The sequence below is a fragment of the Vicugna pacos genome, chromosome 12 (assembly GCF_048564905.1).
Source record: "Vicugna pacos chromosome 12, VicPac4, whole genome shotgun sequence".
Taxonomy (NCBI): Eukaryota; Metazoa; Chordata; class Mammalia; order Artiodactyla; family Camelidae; genus Vicugna; species Vicugna pacos.
The window spans coordinates 31,445,048-31,465,812 of NC_132998.1; the positions used below are offsets into that span (position 1 = coordinate 31,445,048).

Consider the following 20,765-nt stretch of genomic DNA (forward strand, 5'->3'; position numbering starts at 1 on the left):
AGATGGAAACACACTTGAAATCAATGTCAGAAATATTCCACAACACTGCATCTCAAGACCTTTAATTGTATTTTAAAACATCTGGCTGATTCTGAAACATCTGAAAGATTCTTTTAAGTTAAGCAAAAGATAAAGGCAAGAACCAGATTCCAAGAAAAATAAAGCTACCCGGAGAAAATGAGCATAGACAGCTAAGAAGAGCATACGTAATGAGAACTAGCTAAAGGAAATGAAATATAAGTCGATAGGATTATATAGGATATGCCTCCTGCCACTTGCTAAGCTTCACTCAGGATGGGGCTGTGTTTATTAGATACAATAACAAAAATAATACAAAAATGTGGATTTTATAGTTGTTGTTAGCAATGCTATAATGCCAAGATGAGATCAAACATGTTTCCTGCCTTACGGCACCCACAAATTTATGTCCATCCTATTGGTAATTTTGTTGGCTCCTTGAAAATTCTTTGCACTCAACAATATTCAGGTCAATAGAACTTTCTCCCCTCTCTCACTTTAATGAGGAGAGTAGTGTTTCTCATTTCAACAGTTTAAATAATAATAGCTACATTCCAAACCCTGGATTAATTATTCTGTTTTATGATGCCTTGAGGTTTACAGAACACTTGCCCACACAGCCGTTCAATCCTCCCAATAAGCTGTGAAATGTCATTATTATCCCTGTTTTATAGAAAAGAAAACTTAATTTCAAAGTCTCATTTGCCTCTGAGACTTTATTTCTTTCAATTTTTTGCTTATTTCCATTCACATTTATTGAAAATTTCCAGTATCAACAAGCTAAAGGAACCGGACTTACTGCTCTGGAAACATTCAGTATTGGAATTTAAGACTGTACCTTAATACTTTTGCTTATTCTGCGCTGTTATTAGCATGCCTTCCTATCTACTTAAGTCTTTGAAATTCTGTGATTTTTTTCAAGTTCTTAAGCCACTATTTGCTAAAAGAACATGTAGATTTTAATTAACATGCCACCTCCTACCCTATTCACTATGTCAAAGTATGGGAAGCTGTGGACTTTGTCATTATTACCTTTTATTATGCACTAATTGCATAAAGACCCTGCCTTCTTCATTCATCAGAGAAGACCTTTCTTAACCCACTAAATTAATCTTTGACCAAAGATTTCCTGGCTTTTGGGATCTTCCAAATGGAAGGAGACTTATCTTTCCTAGTTCACCACATCCTTCCATCCTGAGTCCTGCATGTGGACTGAGTTACCAATGAGCTAGATTCTCATCTGGATTTGCTATGGATGCTTGGCAGCAGAATAAATGAAAGGACCTCACGAGGTGATTCCAGCCTCATCTCTATAATTCTCTTCTGCCCAAGCTTCTTTCCTTCTTTTCCGCCAGGGCCAGGTTAAGAAAACAGAGCTATAGAGTAAATCTGCTCCATTTACACCCCCACGCCCTACATCTTAGCTTTCCTTTGAGTATTCCAATTGACTCTGGGGAGAAATCACACTGATACTGCGTGGCAGACCCCTCTGGTGACGGTGCACATCCTTGTGCCAACCTCTCATTTCAGCTGTAGCTGTAGCGGACGTGATCACACGTGAGCTAAGACCCACCCCACCTTGGCAGCCAGTCATTTCAGAGCATGCCACTCAGCTTTCTGCTTTCTGCCCAGAACTTCCCCGATACCACAGGAGACCACATGGCTAGAGTCCACTGGGAGTAGCAAAAGCACAGCCCAGAAGTGCAGGGCTCCAGCGGCGACCCTCAAACAGTGGGAGCCAGGGGTCACTTAATAACTCCCCAGTCCTCGGGGCCTCAGTGGACAGTTCTCTGTGCTACTCCTAGGGGGCCTACAGCAGTGATCTTCATAACTCATCTCATCTTGGTCTTCCCTCCCTGTCAGATCACCTAGTCTTTCACTCCTGCTCCCCAGGATCACCTCTCAGACTGCCTGTACACAAGTCCTCACCTCAGGCTCTGCTTTTCAGGGTAACCAGTTATAGGGGTGGAGATGCTTACCCCTTACCTTGAGCAAAGCCTCTGGGGTGTCAGGGGTCCACAGTCCTCTTTACAAGAAGCTGGAAGTCCTCACTCAAGAGGTTTATTAGTGTCTCCATTGCCCACTAGTGAGTGCTCATCAGTATTTGTTGAATAATCTTTATGGAACTTTCTCAATATCTTAAATTAAATCCGATGTTTTGGGATTTAATTATAGCCTTTAGCGTAACCTGCAGGAAGGGGGGCCATGCCCAGGACCACCTTAAAAGTCACATCATGTGTCAGGTGAGTACCACTGAGTCCAAGTCACTGCTTCCTAATACAACAACTGTAGCAATTTGTGGACTCAAATGTTAGATGTCCTAGAATTCCCAGCCTGGTAATCTCCTTTTACCAAAACCAGTTAATTGAAATATAGGATCCAGAGCCAGTTCTCTAGACTCTCTCGTCTTTCCTAAATAAAAACAAGAAAGCAAAGTCCTTCCAAGTCATTCTAGACTTTGGGCCTTTGCATTTGTTATGTCCTTCACCTAGAATGTTCTATTTGGCTTGTCTTTCAGTCTCAGCTTAGTTTTCAACTCCCCAGAGGCCTCCCCTGACCACATTAGTTACTCATTCTTCTATGACATCACCCTGTTTTGTTGTTTCCATAGTACTTACCACTACCTGATATTATTACATTTATTTATTCCTTTGCATGTCCCATGTGAATCTACCCTCCACTAGCATCTTTCCTGTTTTATTTCCTGCTTTTTTCCAACACCCAGCATAGGTCAGTGCTCAACATTTAGATGGAAGAATGACAGCTATCCAAATGCAGTACCATACACCTCACCTGCCCTTGTTATAACAACATGACAGCTGGTTTTGATTACACAGTTAGACCATTGGAAAAAAAAGTCCAGGTCTCCAACTAGTTGAGCCCAAGAGTTAACACTTCTGAATCTCTGGCATATCTCAAAAAGGAAGATGGGCAGGAGGAATAAAGGAGTCAAAATGCTCTTCATTCTCCACTTTGGAGGACCTTTAGCTCAGGTATATTGAATGGAGTGAGGCCAAGGTGCTGGGGGAGAGATGTGGAAAAGTGCTTAGAACTGGCTCTAGAACTTACTGGGGAAGAGGACAAGGAGTCCCAACAGTCATGCACAGCTCAGATTAGTTTACTAAGGGACCAAATAAAGACTTGAAGAAATTGCTCTAGCCAGGAATAACAGCTACGCATTGCATCTTGTGCTATATATTCTCAGAAACCTTAAACAAAGTCTTAAAAGACCGGATAAAAATGTAGTCCAGCAAAGGAGAGATGAGGGAAGAACAACACTGAAAGAAAGCATGAATCACAGTGCTTCCTTTGCAGTCCTTTTCAGATGCTTCTAACTTGACAGCTCCTTCACAACTCTCTCTGCCTACTCACATCTTTCTCACTGCACAGCCACTGAGGTCAATTTTCAACCTGATGGGCTTGCTTAAGGTAGACTAGTTTATAAGAAAAAACTTACACTTTCCTCTTGACCTATATACAAATTAGAGCTAAATGGATTTGTTTAATAATGATGACACCAAAGTTTAGATGTGTAGATCTTAACATACAGTCATAAAATTTCAGAGCAGGAAATGGAGTTCATATGTGAAAAAAAAATCATCTTAAGTGGAATTTTCCTTAGTTTATGATATGCACCTACAGTCCTAATCATCCTGTAAGTTCTGATAGGTTGATCAAAAATTATAAAGATGAATGAAAAAGCATATGAAAGAACATATATGTATAACTGAAACACTATGCTGTACACTAGAAATTAACACAACATTGTAAATCAACTATACTTCAATTAAAAAATAAAATTAAAAAAATTATAAAGATGTCTAATATTGATTTTTTTAAGGACCCATAGAAGAGTAGGACAGAAGCAAATGTCAAATGTCCAGACATGGAGGCAGATGTCCCACCACCCTCGACTATATCCACAGGATGAAGAAAAGCCAACTGGAAGGAATAAGATGCAGCAAGTATGTCTGAGAACTGGCATTTCATAAATAATTACTGCTGCCTTTGCTCTCTCAGAGAGTTACTGATAAACATCTCTTTTTTCCCTAAACGTCTTTTTTCTTTTCCTTCTATAATTTATTACTTGATTCTTATTTATCAAGTGCATACTAGGATTAATAAAATACAGACACTGCCCTTGGATGCTCTTATACTGAGTGGGGGCAGTTAGGCATGTAAATAGGGAATAAAATAATGACTCCCTCCTTGGAAATGACCTGATAAGCCACTACACATTAATGCTAAAGACTGGTAGGTAATACTATAATATCTCCCAGGGATTTCTGCAACCAAATAGGGGGTGGTGCCTTGACACACTGAATTTTGTAGAGTTTCAAGTGTTCTCATTTTCACCATCATCATCTATCATGGCTCATATACTAACATAGAGTAAAAAACCTGGGAGTATCCAAGCCTCCCAGCAGACCTATAATGCAGAAGGGAATTATTTAAAGAGTGGCAGAAAGCTGCCCTGCCCCACCCAAAGTATTGCCCCTGCTGACTTTTTGCTGATGTTCTCAATTCAGACTCTTTATAATGGGATATTTTTAATAAATGCATAAAGTGAAGCAATCGATCATTTTATGGTATCATCTAGTTACAGATCTACTGAAAACAATCTAGTACAGTTTGTCCCCAATCCAGTTTAAATGACTAATCCTGACACTGTGCCATATTTCCCCAGCACCAGAATAATGGTGGAAAGGAAATCTACTGCAGAGCTATAACCTACGTAATCTCAGCCTTTAATAGGTATAATATTAAACCATAGAATCATGATTTCATGCTTTAGTACCTGCTATAATAATATTAAAATTAGCCCTAGAACAGGAATCCATTTCTACTCCCAGCTCTGTTAATTATCTAGCCTCATGGCCTTGGACAAGTCACAAAGCTCTCTGAGTCTTGCAGTTCTCATCTATAAAAAAGAAGACCATTAGGTTCAATGAATCCAAGGTCCGATCTACCTCTAACCTTGCATAGTAGCTAACGTCTATTGAGTCTTCAGGAGGAACAAAAACATTTTCTGGACTCTCTCTTGGGCTTATCATCTAGGCTTTTTTATGTATTTCCAAACTGCAGTTTGTTTTTATTTATATTCCAAAGAACTTGACAACTTACCAAATAAATTGTCAGAAAGAGAAAATTCATCCGTGGCAGGTAAGTGGGAGTGCTCAATGAGATTCATTTTTGATCCCATCCAAACTTTTCTATTTGAAAAGTTATGGTGGTCTTCAGAAAAATCCTCTGAAAGGTAAATAAATACACAGTATGTTTGGGGAAGATGGGGCACAAGCTAATTTTAAAAAGCACAAGTGGCTCCCTTTGTAGATATTTTATCATAGCCTTTCTATGCATATTTTTTCTCAATACTTACCATTTCTATACCTCATTTGGACTTATAAATGTCCAAGATACATACTTTTAGAACAGATACTCTAATTTATCTGGGAAAACACCATACGTTTTCATTTGTTCAACACTTGGGAGATTTGAGCAAGATATGATGATATTTTGGTTATGCCTTTACTTCTTTTACATGTAGGGAAAAAAAGAAACAAATATAAAGTCCTGGATTAAAAATGGGGTTAATTGATGATTTATTATCTTAAATTTTATTCTAAATTTGAACAAGTCTTTGCAAAGACACGCAAGTCATTCAAGACCACTTCCTGCAGGAATTTTCATAAAGTTGAGTAGGCACACCACGCCAGCAGATAAAAAAGTTCAGAAAGTGTTCACCTAAGATCTTCTTTATTTTTGCCTTTTAGAGGACGTTTCAGGGGCTTGCATTTTCACTCTCATGGTCTAACTTGGTCATAAATATTTATCTAAGGTAAAAGAAATTACGGTAAAAAGAAAAATAGTGGTAAATCTCACCAAAATGTCTGAAGTTTCATCCTGAGATGTCTAGAAGGCATCCAAGAACCCAAGAGATGCAGTGTTCACTTTTAGCTATACTTCTAGGTCTTCTTTTCTTCCTTGCTTCCTTCCTTCTTTCCTTTCTCCTTCGTTCTATGTCTTCTAGTTCTTGAAGAAGTAACTAGAAAAATTGAATAATGAAAAGATACGATATCAGAGACTTTTTTCCAAGGCTGTTTTCTGAGGATGATTTTCAAACCTTTACTCCTATCTCCATCAAGAAATCGTGTCATTTCCAAATAACTTTATATGTGCTACTCAGGAAGAGAATACAGGGTTTTTGTTGGACAAATATTTATTTCATTAGAACTTTCTTACTATTCATATCTCTATTTCTTTACTCCTTACTCAGCAAAATGCCACAGATCAAGCAGAAGTAACAGCTCAAGCAGACATTTGGCTGCTGGTAAGTTGGTCCACCAGACCACATTTGCTGCATTCACTCATTTATTCATGCTGTTAACAAATATGTACTGAGGACTTACTCTGAATGAAGTTCTGTGCTGGATCTTTGGAAATAAAATGGTAAAAGGAGGGGGGAGTACCTCTAATCAATGACATCAAACTTAATGAGGAATAGACTTCTTAAAAAATAACCATACGAATACATAGATGAGTATATATTACCATGAAAGCTGTTGATGAAGGCAAAGATGAGGATATTTTAACAGAGAGGTCTGATATGAAAAGGAATTGAGGTAGTGAAGTAGCTGAAGGATGATGTGGTTTTGAGGGCAATTTTTAAAGGTAGGCAGTACTAGGTCACATTTGAATTGAGAAGACACCAAAGAGATTGAAGAAGTAAGAAAGAGAGAGCAGCTCCTGTGAAATGATAAAAGCTGTGTCCACTGAGGAAATGAAGACATTTCTGGGCCCATCTGCTAAACCAATGGCCTGGCCCTACCAAAGTCTACCAGTAAGCCAAAAGGCTTGTTAGGAGAAAACCCATCCTGAAGCCAGAAGGAACCAGGAACCATGACATTCACCTCAAAGTAAAGCGTCAGTCATTAGAGGGTTGTGTACCTGTCAATATGGCACAGTGTTTGACCTACCCGTACTAGATTCAAGAGGACTTCTTGCCACCATGAGGTAAGAAAGGAGGAGGCTGTAAGTGAAAATGAATCTGAAAACACTTAAGTATAAGGTGGACCTTCCAACAGAATGCAACAAGTAGGAGAGAGAGTTCATTTCAACTCCACCCTCACCCTCACCCTCAAAAGCTCTGCCACATATCATAGTGGAACTTTGACTCCAAGAGAACTCAGGGCCTTTCTGGGACAATTGTGAAATAGCAGCACCACTCCAGGGATCACCATAACCCACGGAGAAGTGCCTGGCAGAGGAACCGTGACCACTGGTTGGGCACGACTGTCCCCTCTGGACACAAAAAGTAGTGGAAGAAGTGGCCAGAGTAGACTTGATTATGAACAAACACAAAGTGACCCCAAGGCATTCCTGAAATATTTGCAGGGGAGGAGGGCTCTGATAAGGGACAGAAGGTCCTAAGGAATAAGCCAGTAAAAGTTGAGTTGTCACCATTGATGGAACCTCATTCATACTCATAAGCTTGTAGAGAATAAGGGAAATTAACTTTCAATATGTGTGTGTGAATTGTGTGTATATATTCAATGTGTATATATTAATATATATATGAATTATGTATAGTAATTGTATATACGTGTCTGCATATTGTATAATAATTAGGTTGAAAATCTCCCCCAAATTCAGGCAACTATGGTTTGAGATAGAGTTTCTCCTAACTGTGGAGTAAGAAATTCCTTAGTTTCCCTTGATTATAATTTCCAGTAATTCAAAAATGAGCAAAGTCAGGAATTTTTCCTAATATTCAATTCAAACTGTCATTTGAAACCCATTCGCTTTGGTCTTTAAAAAAAAAGATGTCAGCTCTATGACTCTTTAGCTTTACCTCAGTGCTTTTTCTCACATTTGTCTTTTTTAACATTCCATCATGGTTACCAAGCTCCCCATATTCCATAGCATATTACAGCTCTCTAACATTTTTCAGCTACACTCATCTTCATTTGGGATTCTTACACTACATTTTCCTCTATATGTGCAAAGAAATTTGGCACCTTCAATTCAAGTGCCTGGCACACAAGAGGTTGGCTCAATCAAATGATCTGTATTAATTTCTTTTACTGATTCATGGTGCCAAATTCCCTGACACTTGGCATGCTCTTCCTGGAGAAATAGCACAGGACAAGGATTTTATTCTCCTATTGGCAAAGGGATATAATTTGCCACTTTATCACCCAAATTATCTTCTGTTTACATATTGTCTATGGCTGTTTTCACACAACAATGGCAGAGTTAAGTAGTTGAAATACAGTCCACATGGTGTGCAAAGCCTAAAATATCCACTCTCTGGCCTTCATAGAAAAAGCTTATGATCCCTGTCTAACGTATAGAGACATGCATGGAAGTGTTGAACCCACATTCAGAATAGTGGTACAGAATGACTGGGCGGTACATAGTGAACTTCCATAGCTTCTGTAATGCCCTCCTTCTTAAGCTAGGGGGTAAATATAAGGAAGATGATGACATTACTTAATGGTTTGCATGTTAGAAATTTTTCATAATGAAAAAGTTTGAATGAAATGATGTATGTGAAAAGCATCCTCATCTGTAAACTCATACAGGGATTCTCTGTTTCACACTCTTACACCCACCCACACACACATTCTTAACGTTTTAAGGAGAAGGTAATGCCCTCTCATTAAATGTTTGGGAACTCTAGTGGTGTTCAATGAGGTGCTATTGGAAAATTTGAGTGGAACAATGAAATCTATGTTCAAGAAGATTACTCTAATGAGAAGGTGGGATAAGGCAGATAAGCAGTAAAAGAAGGAGGAAAGTTCAGGAAATTCTCATTCAGGAAGTGAGATGATTAGGTGTACATCAGGGTGTTTTCTGTAGGATGCAAAGGAAGGGACTTGAGTAGAGTGTATATAGAGGAGGAGGAAGGACAGAAAGAAACCTGATGATACAAAGTTTAAGCCTTGGGTATTGAGAGAAGCAGGGACAAAATGTTTATTTTACTTTATGTTTATTTGTCCTATGATGCAATGTAAGCCTTACGACCCAGGAATAATTCCAGCAGTGGTAAGTATTGTTTGTTTTTAATGTGATAAGACACATAGTGACTGGTAGCTTGGACTCCTACTTTCTGTTTATCAGTTTGTACTTGTTTAGATACCGTGTGTCACAGGGAGTTCATGGTGTATGGAGAGCTCTGATTTGGCACAAACCATATGCAAATAGAGACCTTGGAAAGACCTTGCTCCAATTAAATAGCTTTGACTCTGAATCTCAGCTCTCAGAAGATGAGGATAAAACCAATTACCTATGTTGGTTCCCTATGGACTTTCCACACCCCAAGTCACCATTCTTGGTGACATTTTTCTCAGATGAACCTAGGTGTTGGTGGCAAAGCATGCATTTTGTTGGACATCTATGTCATCCATTCTTCAAGGGCAAGAAAAAAGTGAACTCTTTTTAGCTATTATTGTTTCATGCCCAGAGGATGCCCTGGATTCACCCCAAGGCTGGAAGAATGTTCCTAAGGGAAAAGAGAAAGGAGCTGTAGGAGAAAAAAATGTTTTATCTTTCCAGGGAGTCGATCTTCCCAGAAGCACTGAAACTGAAGCAATTCTCTTCAGGGCGAAAACACAGATTTAAGATAAATACATCCTTTTCAAAGTCCAGAGATTTAAAGGACAACATGTGGCCAGTAGTGACCACAGGTCAGGCAGGACAGCCTCCGGCCAATATGGCCATTGTGACCATATTATTCTGAGGGTGGTGCCCTTTAAGAACCAGACAGCCTTTCCTTCTATCATAATAACCATTATGTTTTTTGTTTTGGTGTGTTGGGGGGAGATAAATTAAAATAATATCTACCATTTTATTTGTACTTAGTATGTGGCAGCTTTTGTGCCATGTTATTTTATTTAGTCTTTAAGAAGTCAAGTAAGTATTAATAATACACACTTTATAGATGAGAAAACTGAGGCTCAAAGAGATTAAGCAGACTTTCCAACGTTACACCACTGGTAAGAAACAGAGTGGGGATGTAAACCCACGTCTAACTCTAAATTCATGCTTTCTCAGGCAACTCTCCCACTGAAGCTCTCACTAACTACTTACCAATGCCTACTGAGGATGAAGTGGCATTCCTGTGAGGTCACTTCTGTCCAAGGCATTTCAACATTAGCTGTTCATATACACAATTCAGTAAGCCTGTATAGGGTTTGCCTGTTATATTGTTTTGTGTCTTTTCAAACTTCTTTTGCTGTTTCTAAAGTCTCCATTTAAAGGTATACTTTCTTCAGGTGTTGTACATCAAAAATATTAAGTCAACCAGACCTCTATAGTTTTTTGAGTTTCTCTACTCTGGAAAGCATACAATGGGGCCCAAAGAGTGGCTGGTCTTTATTTTCAACTAGATGTAAAAGAAGTCCCTGGAGTAGAGGCCCCTAGAGCCAAACCTGAGAGTAAGGACTCCTTCTATTTTGCACCGTAGGTATCTTGTTGGTCTCACTCTAGTGCCTGGCCTGTTTCTCAACCTCCTCGACCAGCAGCAATCTCTAGCAGATTTTCATAGTACCAAGTGCTTGTCTTCTTTGAGCACTTGTCAGTTATAATGCTCCCTTTGTTTTTGTGGTGATGTGGCTGTCTGTCTCCCCCATTAGACTATCAGCACCAGAAGAGCTTGCCCTGGATCTCTGGTGACTAACAGCCTGTCAAGTACATATTTGATTCACAGTCAATACTTGTCAACTGAATGAATGAAATGAATGAATAAACTAACTAAATACATAAATGAATGAATGAATAATATACATTATTAGATAACCATTTTTAGAATCACTCTTGTTTAGGCTATAGGATCAATAGTAAATAGACAATAAGTTAGGCACATGAAAAAATGCTCAATATTGGTAATTATCATAGAAATGCAAGTCAAAACAACAATGAGGTATCACCTCACATCAGTCAGAATGGCCATCATTCAAAACTCCACAAACAACAAATGCTTGAGAGGGTGTGGAGAAAAGGGAACCCTCCTGCGTTACTGGTGGGACTGTACTTTGGTGCAGTCATTATGGAAAACATTATGGAGAGTCCTCAAAAAACTAAAAACAGACTTACCATATGATCCAGCAATCCCACTCCTGGGCATTTATCTGTAGGGAACTCTAATTTGAAAAGATACATGCACCCCAGTATTCATAGAAACACTATATACAATAGCCAAGACATGGAAACAACCTAAATGTCCATTGACAGATGACTGGATAAAGAAGTTGTGGTATGTTTATACAAAGGAATACTACTCAGCCATAAAAAGAATAACATAATGCCATTTGCAATAACATAGGTGGATCTGGAGAGCATCAATCTGAGTGAAGTAAGCCAGAAAGAGAAAGAAAAATACCAGATGGTATCACTTATATGTGGAATCTAAAAAAATGACACAAATGAACTTATTTACCAAACAGAAACAGACTCACAGACATAGAAAACAAACTTATGGTTACCAGGAAGGAAACAGGGTGGGAAAGGATAAATTGGAAGTCCAAGATTTGCAGATACTAACTATTATATATAAAATAGACAAACAAGGTCCTACTGTACAGCACAGGGAACTATATTCAATATCTTGTAGTAACCTATAATGAAAAAGAATATGAAAAGGAATATAGATATGTATGTACATGTAACTGAATCACTATGCTGTATACAAGAAATTGACATAACATTGTAAACCAATTATACTTTAACAAAATAAATAAATAATATTTTTAAAAATAATAGACATGTAGAACAGCACATATAAGAGCTGAAGAAGGATTCATTTTTTTTAGTCACACAAGAAAACTGATGACAACTAAACCTTCCCCACAATGCAGTCCTAATTAATAAACTGAATCCATTTTCTTGGAAATCTCTAAAGGAGTAAGCCCACACATCTCCCATGGGAACCATTTCATATATGAATTGGTCACCACAGGAAATAATTTTAATAATCATCCCAAATCTCCCTTTGTTAATTTCTCTTTGTTAAGAACCACCAAGAAGAGTTTTTGGTCTTCTTAATGTTCTCTCTTTATAGTCAGGAAAGCTTTTCCCCATTATCAGCTATAGTCAAAATGGTCAAGAAGTTGGAGAAAGTTATGCTTTCTCTATGACTGATCTGTCATTTAAAAAAAATAATTCATTGGATCTCCTGAAATTTTATGACTATTATTTACATAATTATTTGTTATTTGCAAAAGTGGTCACCACAACTTCTTCCATTCCACATGCCCTTTTGAAATGATAGTTTGCCACTACTCATCAATAGATAAAGGTTATTTTCTCAGCTTTTGAACCTGAACTGGCCTGGTGACTGCCTTGACCAATAGAATGGTGGAAGTTATGTTGTGAGACTTCTGATCTAGGCCTTACGAGGTCTTGCAGTTTCTGTTTCCCCCATTTAGGAATGCTGCCCTGGACTGGCAAACTATTTGTAGATGCCCCAGATACAAAACTAATGGAGAGAGAAGTCAGCTATCCAAATTGTCCCAGTTGAGAGCCACATCAAGACTCTAGACATGGGTGGGCCCATCTTGGACCTTCTGTTCCATTTGATTGTCCATATGAATGAGTTACATGAGTGAGCCCAGGCAAAACCAGCAGAGGAACTGCTCAGCTGATTCACAGAAATTCGAGCATTAATGAATCATTACTCTTTTAAGTCACTAAGCTTTGGGGTAGTTGTTACAAAGAAATAAATAATTGCCAAAGAAATCAGTACCTAGAACAGGGATGCTGTTTTACAAAAAGAAGGTTAAAACACATGACTCTGGGATTGGGAGGTATGCAGAACTTGAAAGGACAGTTAGGAAACTGTTAGTGAAAACTGCAAGAGCAGTGAGGAAATTACTACAGGAAGCTGGAAAAGGAATGGGTCATGTTTTGCAGTCACAAAATAATTGGCAAAACTGTCACCTGTGGTAATTTGGAACATAGAAAGTTTCCTAATGAACTTGAGGATCTGATTAAGATTTCCAAGTAGTATGGTCAATGTGTCAGGTGGCCTTTTTAGCTGTGCATAAGATACACAAAGAAAAAGATAAATTAAGGAAGAAATGGTTCATTTTGCAAGCAGAATTTAGAGTGAATATGAAAGATCCAGGATGTACTGGATTGAAAAATAAGACTGTTGTGCATTTTTTATCTATCTGGCATAGGAGTCTCAAAGAAAGAAATGACCCCAAGGTAAATATCAAGTCATGGGTATGGCTATAGGATCCCTTGTTAAGAGCTCAAAAAATGTAAGAAGGTGCCAAGTAAACCCTCACATGTAGATAAAAGGGCTTCTAAGAATGTCAGGGGCATTTCTCACAACATAGTTTCACAATAGCTTGACACGTCCAAAGTAGAAAGAAGTCTGTCTCAAAAAAATTATGGATGTAGGTTTGCAGGCATGGAGTGAGTCCCGAGAAGACTTACAAGAAGGCCACCAGGTGTTTGAGCAAATTGATTTAGTGAGAGCAATGCCATTTTGAACCAAAAGCTGACTTTGCAATTCCTCCCATCAATAAGTGAAGTCTATTTCCCCCATCCCTTGAATGAGCCGTTATTATGACTTATTTTGACCAATAGAATTGTTCTGTTTCTGGAGAGTAGACCTCAAGAGACTGATTTCTGTTTTCACCCTCCTGGAATGATGTCCTGAAACCACCACGAAGTAGCCAGGAAAGAAATAATCTAGGAGAAAGAGACTCAGCCATTCCAAATATCACAATCAACAACCAGCACTAAGGCCCCAGTCATGGGAGTGAGACTTAGTTGAGCCTCCAGTTCATATCAGTTGCATGACTGAGCCCAGAAAAAACCAGCAAAGAGTCACCTAGCCAACCAAAAGAATCAAGAAATAATATATCTATCCTTTTAAGTCATTAAGTTTTGGGGTGGTTTGTTATATAGCACTAGATAACTGATACAATCACTCAAAATGGACAATATGGTATGTTGGTTTTTGCCTTATTGGGTCTAAAGAAGTGAGAATTTTCTTAAAAGTACTGTATTTTCTCTTTAGAAATAGCATCTCAATGTCAATATCCAATGTCAACGCCAAGTGAATTCATTCACTCACATATTTATTTAGTTATTATACATTTATTGATTCTGTGTCAGGCACTGGACAGATAGAGTAAAAAAAAATCATGATCCTTCAAGAGTCTTAGTGGAAAATTTAGCTGAGGACAATTCAGTTAAAACAGTGTGGGGATCACTATGATAGAGGAAAGCACAAGTCGCTTCAGGAACACAAGCAAGGTCATTCATTCATTCAACATTCATTATTTCTTCACTGTGTGTCAGGCTTTGATCTAGGTCTTGGAAATAGAGTGACGGATAAGACAGAAAAAAAAATCCTTGTCTTCATGGGGCTTACATTCTAATGAGAGAGATGGCTAATTTGCAAGTAAACAAGTAACAAGACTTTCAATGATAATAAAAAGAAATAAACAAGATAAAGGATAGAGTGATGTGGTTGGACATTATTTTGGAGAGGGTGCTCCGGGAAGAGCTCTCTGAAGAGTGGACATTAGAATTGAGGTGTAGAGAAGAAGGAGTAAATCACACAAGCAGGAAATAAGTTCAGGCAGAGTGGTCAGCAAGTGCCAAGGGCCTGGGCTTGTGGTGCTGGATGGACAGTAAAAGCCCAATGGGGCTGGAGATGAGTGAGCTAAGGGGGAGTGTGGGAGATGAGGTCTGAAAAAGCTAGCTCTCTATGGCCTGTTGACTATGATAAAGAGTTTGGATCTATTCCAAATGGGAGTCACTGGAGGGTGTGAAGCATGGATGTGACTAGGACAATAAAGAAAGTCTTCCTGATGGTGGAGGGCTAGTTCTTGAATATAATCTCGAAGCAGTGGGCATTAGACTAGGCAAAAGACATGGCTATAGGAAAGAAAGAGCACACTGTGTTCTGAGCAGCCATACCTGATCCTCTATGCTGTAGCCAGTGGATTCAGCTCAAATCTGTGGAGGAAGGCTGGCCCATTCAAGAAATAGCACCAAGAAAAATGACTGTTACTTTGTGGGAAAAAATGAAAGAGTTCTACCTTGTATCATTCTTGAAAATAAGCCTCAAGACTTTAAAAATAATAAATTCATTGGTACAAAATACAGAAAAAACACATTTATGCTGTTTATGGATTTAGGGATTGAGAATGACTTCTTAAACAAGAAATAAATAGGAAAAGAATCAATTTGACTACATTAAAATTAAAAAGACAGAAGTCAAGACATCATTAACAAAGCTAACTATATGAAACAAACTGGGAGAAAATGTTTACAACATAAACAACAGCCTAAAATTAGTATAAACAATATATAACTCCTATAAATGAAAACAGAAAAGATAAACAATCCAAGGGAGAAACTGGCAAAGGATGTAAACAGGAAATTCACCCAAAGGGAAATACAAGTGGCCAATGAATATACAAAACATTTGAACCTGATTCATAATTATAAAAATGCAAATTAATATAACTGGGTTATCATTTCCATCTATCAGATCATCAACATTTTTTTGTTTGATAATATTAAAAGTTGAAGAAGTGTGGAAATATGTATTCTCACACACTATTAGTGGATATGTAGTTTTTAGCCTTTTTGGAGGACTCTAGCAGTATAGATTAAAAACAAAATGCAATTCTCATTCTTGGGTATCTTCCCTAGATAAACCTTTGCCCATATGCACAAGAATGTTCATTGTAGGACTGCTTCTATTTAAAGTGGGAACTAAAATCTTTAAATAGAAGCAGTAAAGTTTTATTAGGATTTTATCTTGAAAAATGAAAATAAGTAAAAATTCATTTTATAGCCACTCCTATTAATTTTGGTCACCAGAACTCTGTTGTAATTCTTAGACCTAACAAAGAAAAACAAAATCACGTTTTCCTGTGCAATACTTTCCTTTGCAAATCAGGTTGCATTATGTTAGCTTTGTATTGACACAAATTTACAAAGAGGAGAGACAGTAAAAATAGCAGACATTCCTTTATGGCCAATACTGGAAAGGGGCAAACTGAGAGAGAAAATTACTCACTATGGAGGGCAAGGGGGTTTGAGGGCTGCAGACCGGGATGAGAGAAAAGAGAGGTGGGAGAGAGGAGGGAAGGATGGATATTTTTTAGATAAAGATGACTTTGGCCTCTCCTTGCAGCTGGGAGACTAAGGATACTCTTAGAGTGATGCCTTGTAGCTACATCTCTGCTGGTAGAAAATATTGCAGCAGCAAGAAATACCTGGGAAGAAGAAAAGTGTTTCCATTTCTTTTAGTCCCTTCATGATTTATGTTGCTAGGATTTAAGAGAAAAAGGAGACTGTGAGCAAAATGAAGGGGAAACACTCCCTCTCAAGAAAAGAACATAAACCTTCATTCTTTCCTTTATCCACTCACCTAATGACAATACAAGCCTCTTAAAATCTATCACATGGTGCTGTTATTCTCCTGGTGTTCATAACCCAAAGCTTCTGGGCACCACAGCAGTTCTGAGCGCCTCCCGGAAGTCCTCAATCACACCACCAGGGCGGGTTCACCGAGTCTTTAATTAAGATGCTGATAACTGAAGTCTCCAATCAGCTCTCCTAGACTGATCTCTGAGTTAAAGCAAACAGTGCTGAAAACTTTCCACTTCCCCTGTTCCTGGTGCAGTTTTTAGAAAATAACCCTAAGAGGTTTTGAGAATCTTCAAATTGTGCTGAGGCTTAACAAGTCACCCCTGTCAAACTGAGACATTTGCAGGCTAGTCTGTCTGCTCTGCCATTATTCCAGACTTCAAGTTCTTCCAGCCTCCCACATCAGGGTAGCAAGGGAAGGACTCTGGAGTCAGAAAGATCTACCCTCGTATTCAGATCCTACTACCTCTGAACTGTGTGACTGTGGACAGGTTACTTGTACTCTTTAGGCCTCAATTTCTTCATCTGTAAAATGAGTATAAGAAATTCCTTGCAGGGTTATTTTGAGAAGGAAACAGGCCATTTAGGCAAAGTCTGTGACGCACTCATGCACACACACAGTTCCCTTCTTTTCCTTCTAAAGTACTCAGGGCCTCACAACTATTGGGTGTTCCATTCCCATGCGGCCAGATTTTGGAGATCAGAGGAAGGACAGAGATCACATTACTTTTCTTCTCCAAATGCAGAGGGGAGGGCAGAGGTGTATGATGGAAAAACAAAGCTGCAAACCGTGAGGAAGGGTCTCAGGACAAGAGAGCGTCCTCCCAGGACAGTATTTTATCAGCTAACTTGGAGTTGCATCAGCCATATTGCAACATTCTCAGCAAAACAGAAAAGTCCACGGTACACATGGCACAGGTCCACAATTTGGGGGGGGTGACTCAGAGATCAAGACATCTATCATTTTTATAAAGTCACAGCCAGACCCGCCAGGGACAGCTTCCCCGACATCTTTCTCTATCCCTCTTGTGGATTCTGCTGAGGTGGTTCTGAGGCAGCACCAGTGGCAAGCAGATTTCTTTAAAGCTCAGGTGAGTTTTTCAGACAAAGAATCAGCAGGAGTCATTTGCATCCCCCTCCCCCACCCCTCCCTTCTAAATAAAAACTCAATTAAGAGAAATGATCTAGGCTCCCCTCAGAGTTGTCTAACTCACTATGGCAGCAAGCAGACAAGGAGATATCTTATCTGCAGCTTCAGATTTTGGACATATTTAAAAATAAAGTTCTTCCTAACATTTTCCATCTTATTTTAATATTTCCAACTAATATTAATATAAGAAATGGAAAGTAATAGAAGAGTTTACAATAGAAGTCAGAAGAGAACGCTTCTACTCTTCCTTTCCTTCTCCTAGGAAAAATCTCGGTTTCAATTAAGCATAGCTGAAATGCCATCCCAGTCCAAGATCCCAAGTCACCTGACGTGAGTAATCCCCAACTCACATCAGGATTTGATCAATTATAGCACAAATTCCAGCATACTATACAGGTGAAGTTGCCTATGGAATCAGAATAGGACATTTCCAAAATTTCTGCCTCCGGTGATTCTTCTGGGTGACCATAATGTTTAAAAGATAGTTCTAAATCATTTTTCAATAAGGAAAGCAACCCATTTTTTTCAGTAACATAAAGTTAGATCCATTAACTTCAAGAGTTTTACATCAAACTCCATTAGAACTTAGAATTCATTCATCGGCCAAAATGTTAAAGAGAAACTTCAAATGACGACTTACCCGCTTTTGCCTTGAGATAGACAGCCTTCTCCCAGAGAAATTAGGTACTAACCCGGATTGTCTTAGTTCGGAGGGGAGCTTTCAAGGCCCAGGGAGGGTTCTGAATCAGTCTTCCTCCCCCAAACCTGGTGATTTTGCTACTGATGCTCAAAATCTGAATTCGTGTTGGGGTGAGTCCAGGAGACAGTGGGGGGAGGAGGAGGAGGAGGGAATTCCAGCAAGAGCCGTGGGTGATCACAGGCGGCCTTCCGTCCCAGCAGAAGCATCTCTGCCTTGGCTCCGTGCCTCATGGACAGAGATTAGTCATTAACAATCGTTTCCCTGCTAAATGATATAAACAGAGAAAGGAACCTTGGGATAGCCTTGAGACTTCCAGGACAAACTCCCAGAACCCCAGGGTAGGGACTGTGACAAAGCTGAGGAGCTCGCCTTTTAAAACATTTCTTTGCAGGCTGCAATTTTTAGGGTTCTGAGTACTCAGATTTCTGCACACATCATCTAAAACTGAACTGTCATCTTCTCTCCCTCTCTCCAATTTCTTTTAATAGCTCCACCACCTCCAGGGGACTGAAGTTAGCAACTCTGAGGCTTCTTGACCCTTCCTTCCCCCAGCCTTTCTCTATCAAGTAATAACAGATTCGTGTGGATTCTATCTTTGGGATGTCTCTGACTTCCAACCCACCCTTTTCCTCTACTAATTTGGGCCTACCACAGCTTCCCTTCTGAAGAGCAATGTTGGCTCCATAACTCTTGTTTCCTTTTTCTGCCTTCCAAATTGCACAGCAGGATAAAGCGTGGGGCTCTGGTCAGATACCCATTCACTTGTCACAACCTTGGGCAGGACACAGACTCTCTGAGTCTTGGTTTCCTCATCTGCATGATGGGGATAGTGCAACCCTCTTATGTGCTGCGGTGAGAATTACATGCATGGTTGAAAATGTGTAAAATGTTTAGAAAAGTGCCTGGCATACAGCAAGCACTCAATAAATTTTAGGCATTATTATTTCTTTCCTTTATCAGTTGAACAGATACTGACTGCACACTATGTACCCAGCATCCTATCCTGGTAGATGTTCTCCTAATCAAAAATCCACAGTGGATTCCCATGGCCTAAAAAATAAACTTAAAATGCTATGGACTGACCCCCTCCACCTGCTGACAGCCCTAACCTGTCTTTCTAGCATTTTCTCACATCCTGTCTCTTCAGAGATCCCAACTTCTTACCCACCTGTGCCGAGCTCTCCTCCCTCCACATCATTGCCCCAACTCTTCCCTTTACCTAAACTGCCTTCCTTTCTTATCCAAACATCTTCCTGGCCTATCTCAAATGCTGAGTTCTCCCTGAAAGTCAACCCCATTCCTCATCTGCCCCTACTATGCCCACCAAACTCCCCTCATCCTTTATTATAGTTCTCTCATTATCCCTTCATTCCTCTGACCTTGTATATTATAGTTATCTACTTATCTCTTTAACATTTCAAGAACATTTCTCAAGGACAAGCATGGTAGGAGACCTGCCTCTGTATCTATCCCTGGTCTTATTACAGTGCTTCTCATGGAAAAAGCCTCATGTAAACCTTAAAACCTATTTAAAATCTAAAAATATTGCTTTTTCATCATAAAAAAAGACAGTTGGGATTCACTTTTAATGGTGAAAGTGTTCTAAGAATAAGATGCATTAAAATCAGTCCTATTTTCTGAATATGGGGTTTTTATTGTGTACCAACTGTATCTGGAATAAAATGGCTACTTCAACCTGGATGCTACCTTTTTTTACTCAATTTTCAATAAAAAGATAATTGAGAGAGCCTGGAAAAAAAGCATCACATAACCATTTTTTAACTGAATCAATGAGTGAGCTGAGAAAATGATAACTTTCAAAAGTATCGTGCCTGTGCATGCACATGGGTGTGTGTGTGTGTGCGCGCGACAATGTTCCCCATTGTAAAGTTAGTGGGAGGCCGGCACTCAAATCTGTTAGGAAAGCTTGCTTTTACTTCTCTGATTAAATGACAATCTACAGGTCTTATAGGCTCACACTCCCTACCCCCGTGGGAGTACTGAAGCACAGCCCTCCACATTCTTTACCACCAGGAACAGGAGAACCCAGCCCCTGAAAATGCTCCCTTGCCCATTTGAAGAATCTCAGCCTTGACACTCACCGGGCTCTGCAGCTCTGGGCCACCCAAGGGGCTCCTGAGTGACTCCCAGACCAATTCTTCTTGGATGGCAAGACCCTGTATTGTGATTTCATTCTCTTCATCAGCCATGGAAGGTGATGGTTGAGGACACGGACTCTGAAGTCTACCACCTCTGCCACTTGTGAGCTCTGTGACTTTAGACCTTAGGCTTTAACTTAACATCTCAATGTCTTAATTTTCTCATCTGTGAAATGGAAATATAATTACTACCTATTTCATGGAGTTATTATAAGGATTAAATGAATGAATATATACAAGGTGCTGATACACACAGAGTATCTGATATGCTGAAATGCTACATAACCATTAACTGTTATTGTTTTCTCTGAGCATTTCACAGTAACTCTCATAT

The 20,765-nt window shown here is 39.2% G+C and overlaps 1 protein-coding gene across 5 annotated transcripts in view; it reads right to left on the bottom strand.

Moving 5' to 3' along the window:
* NR1H4 (nuclear receptor subfamily 1 group H member 4) overlaps nucleotides 1-20,765 on the bottom strand; it is a 102,224-nt gene that overhangs the window by 44,810 nt on the left and 36,649 nt on the right. For 3 of the 5 annotated variants that reach the window (XM_072973176.1, XM_072973179.1, XM_072973174.1), the window contains exons 2-4: nucleotides 20,375-20,597; nucleotides 5,902-6,064; nucleotides 5,143-5,268 (exon numbers count right to left, since the gene is read on the bottom strand). In XM_072973176.1, the coding sequence (XP_072829277.1) occupies nucleotides 5,143-5,221 (79 nt within the window). In that variant the 5' untranslated portion in view covers nucleotides 5,222-5,268; nucleotides 5,902-6,064; nucleotides 20,375-20,597. Of the gene's footprint in view, nucleotides 1-5,142; nucleotides 5,269-5,901; nucleotides 6,065-18,212; nucleotides 18,267-20,374; nucleotides 20,598-20,765 lie in introns of those variants that run through there. The other 2 variants (XM_072973178.1, XM_072973175.1) reach the window with 2 other exon arrangements.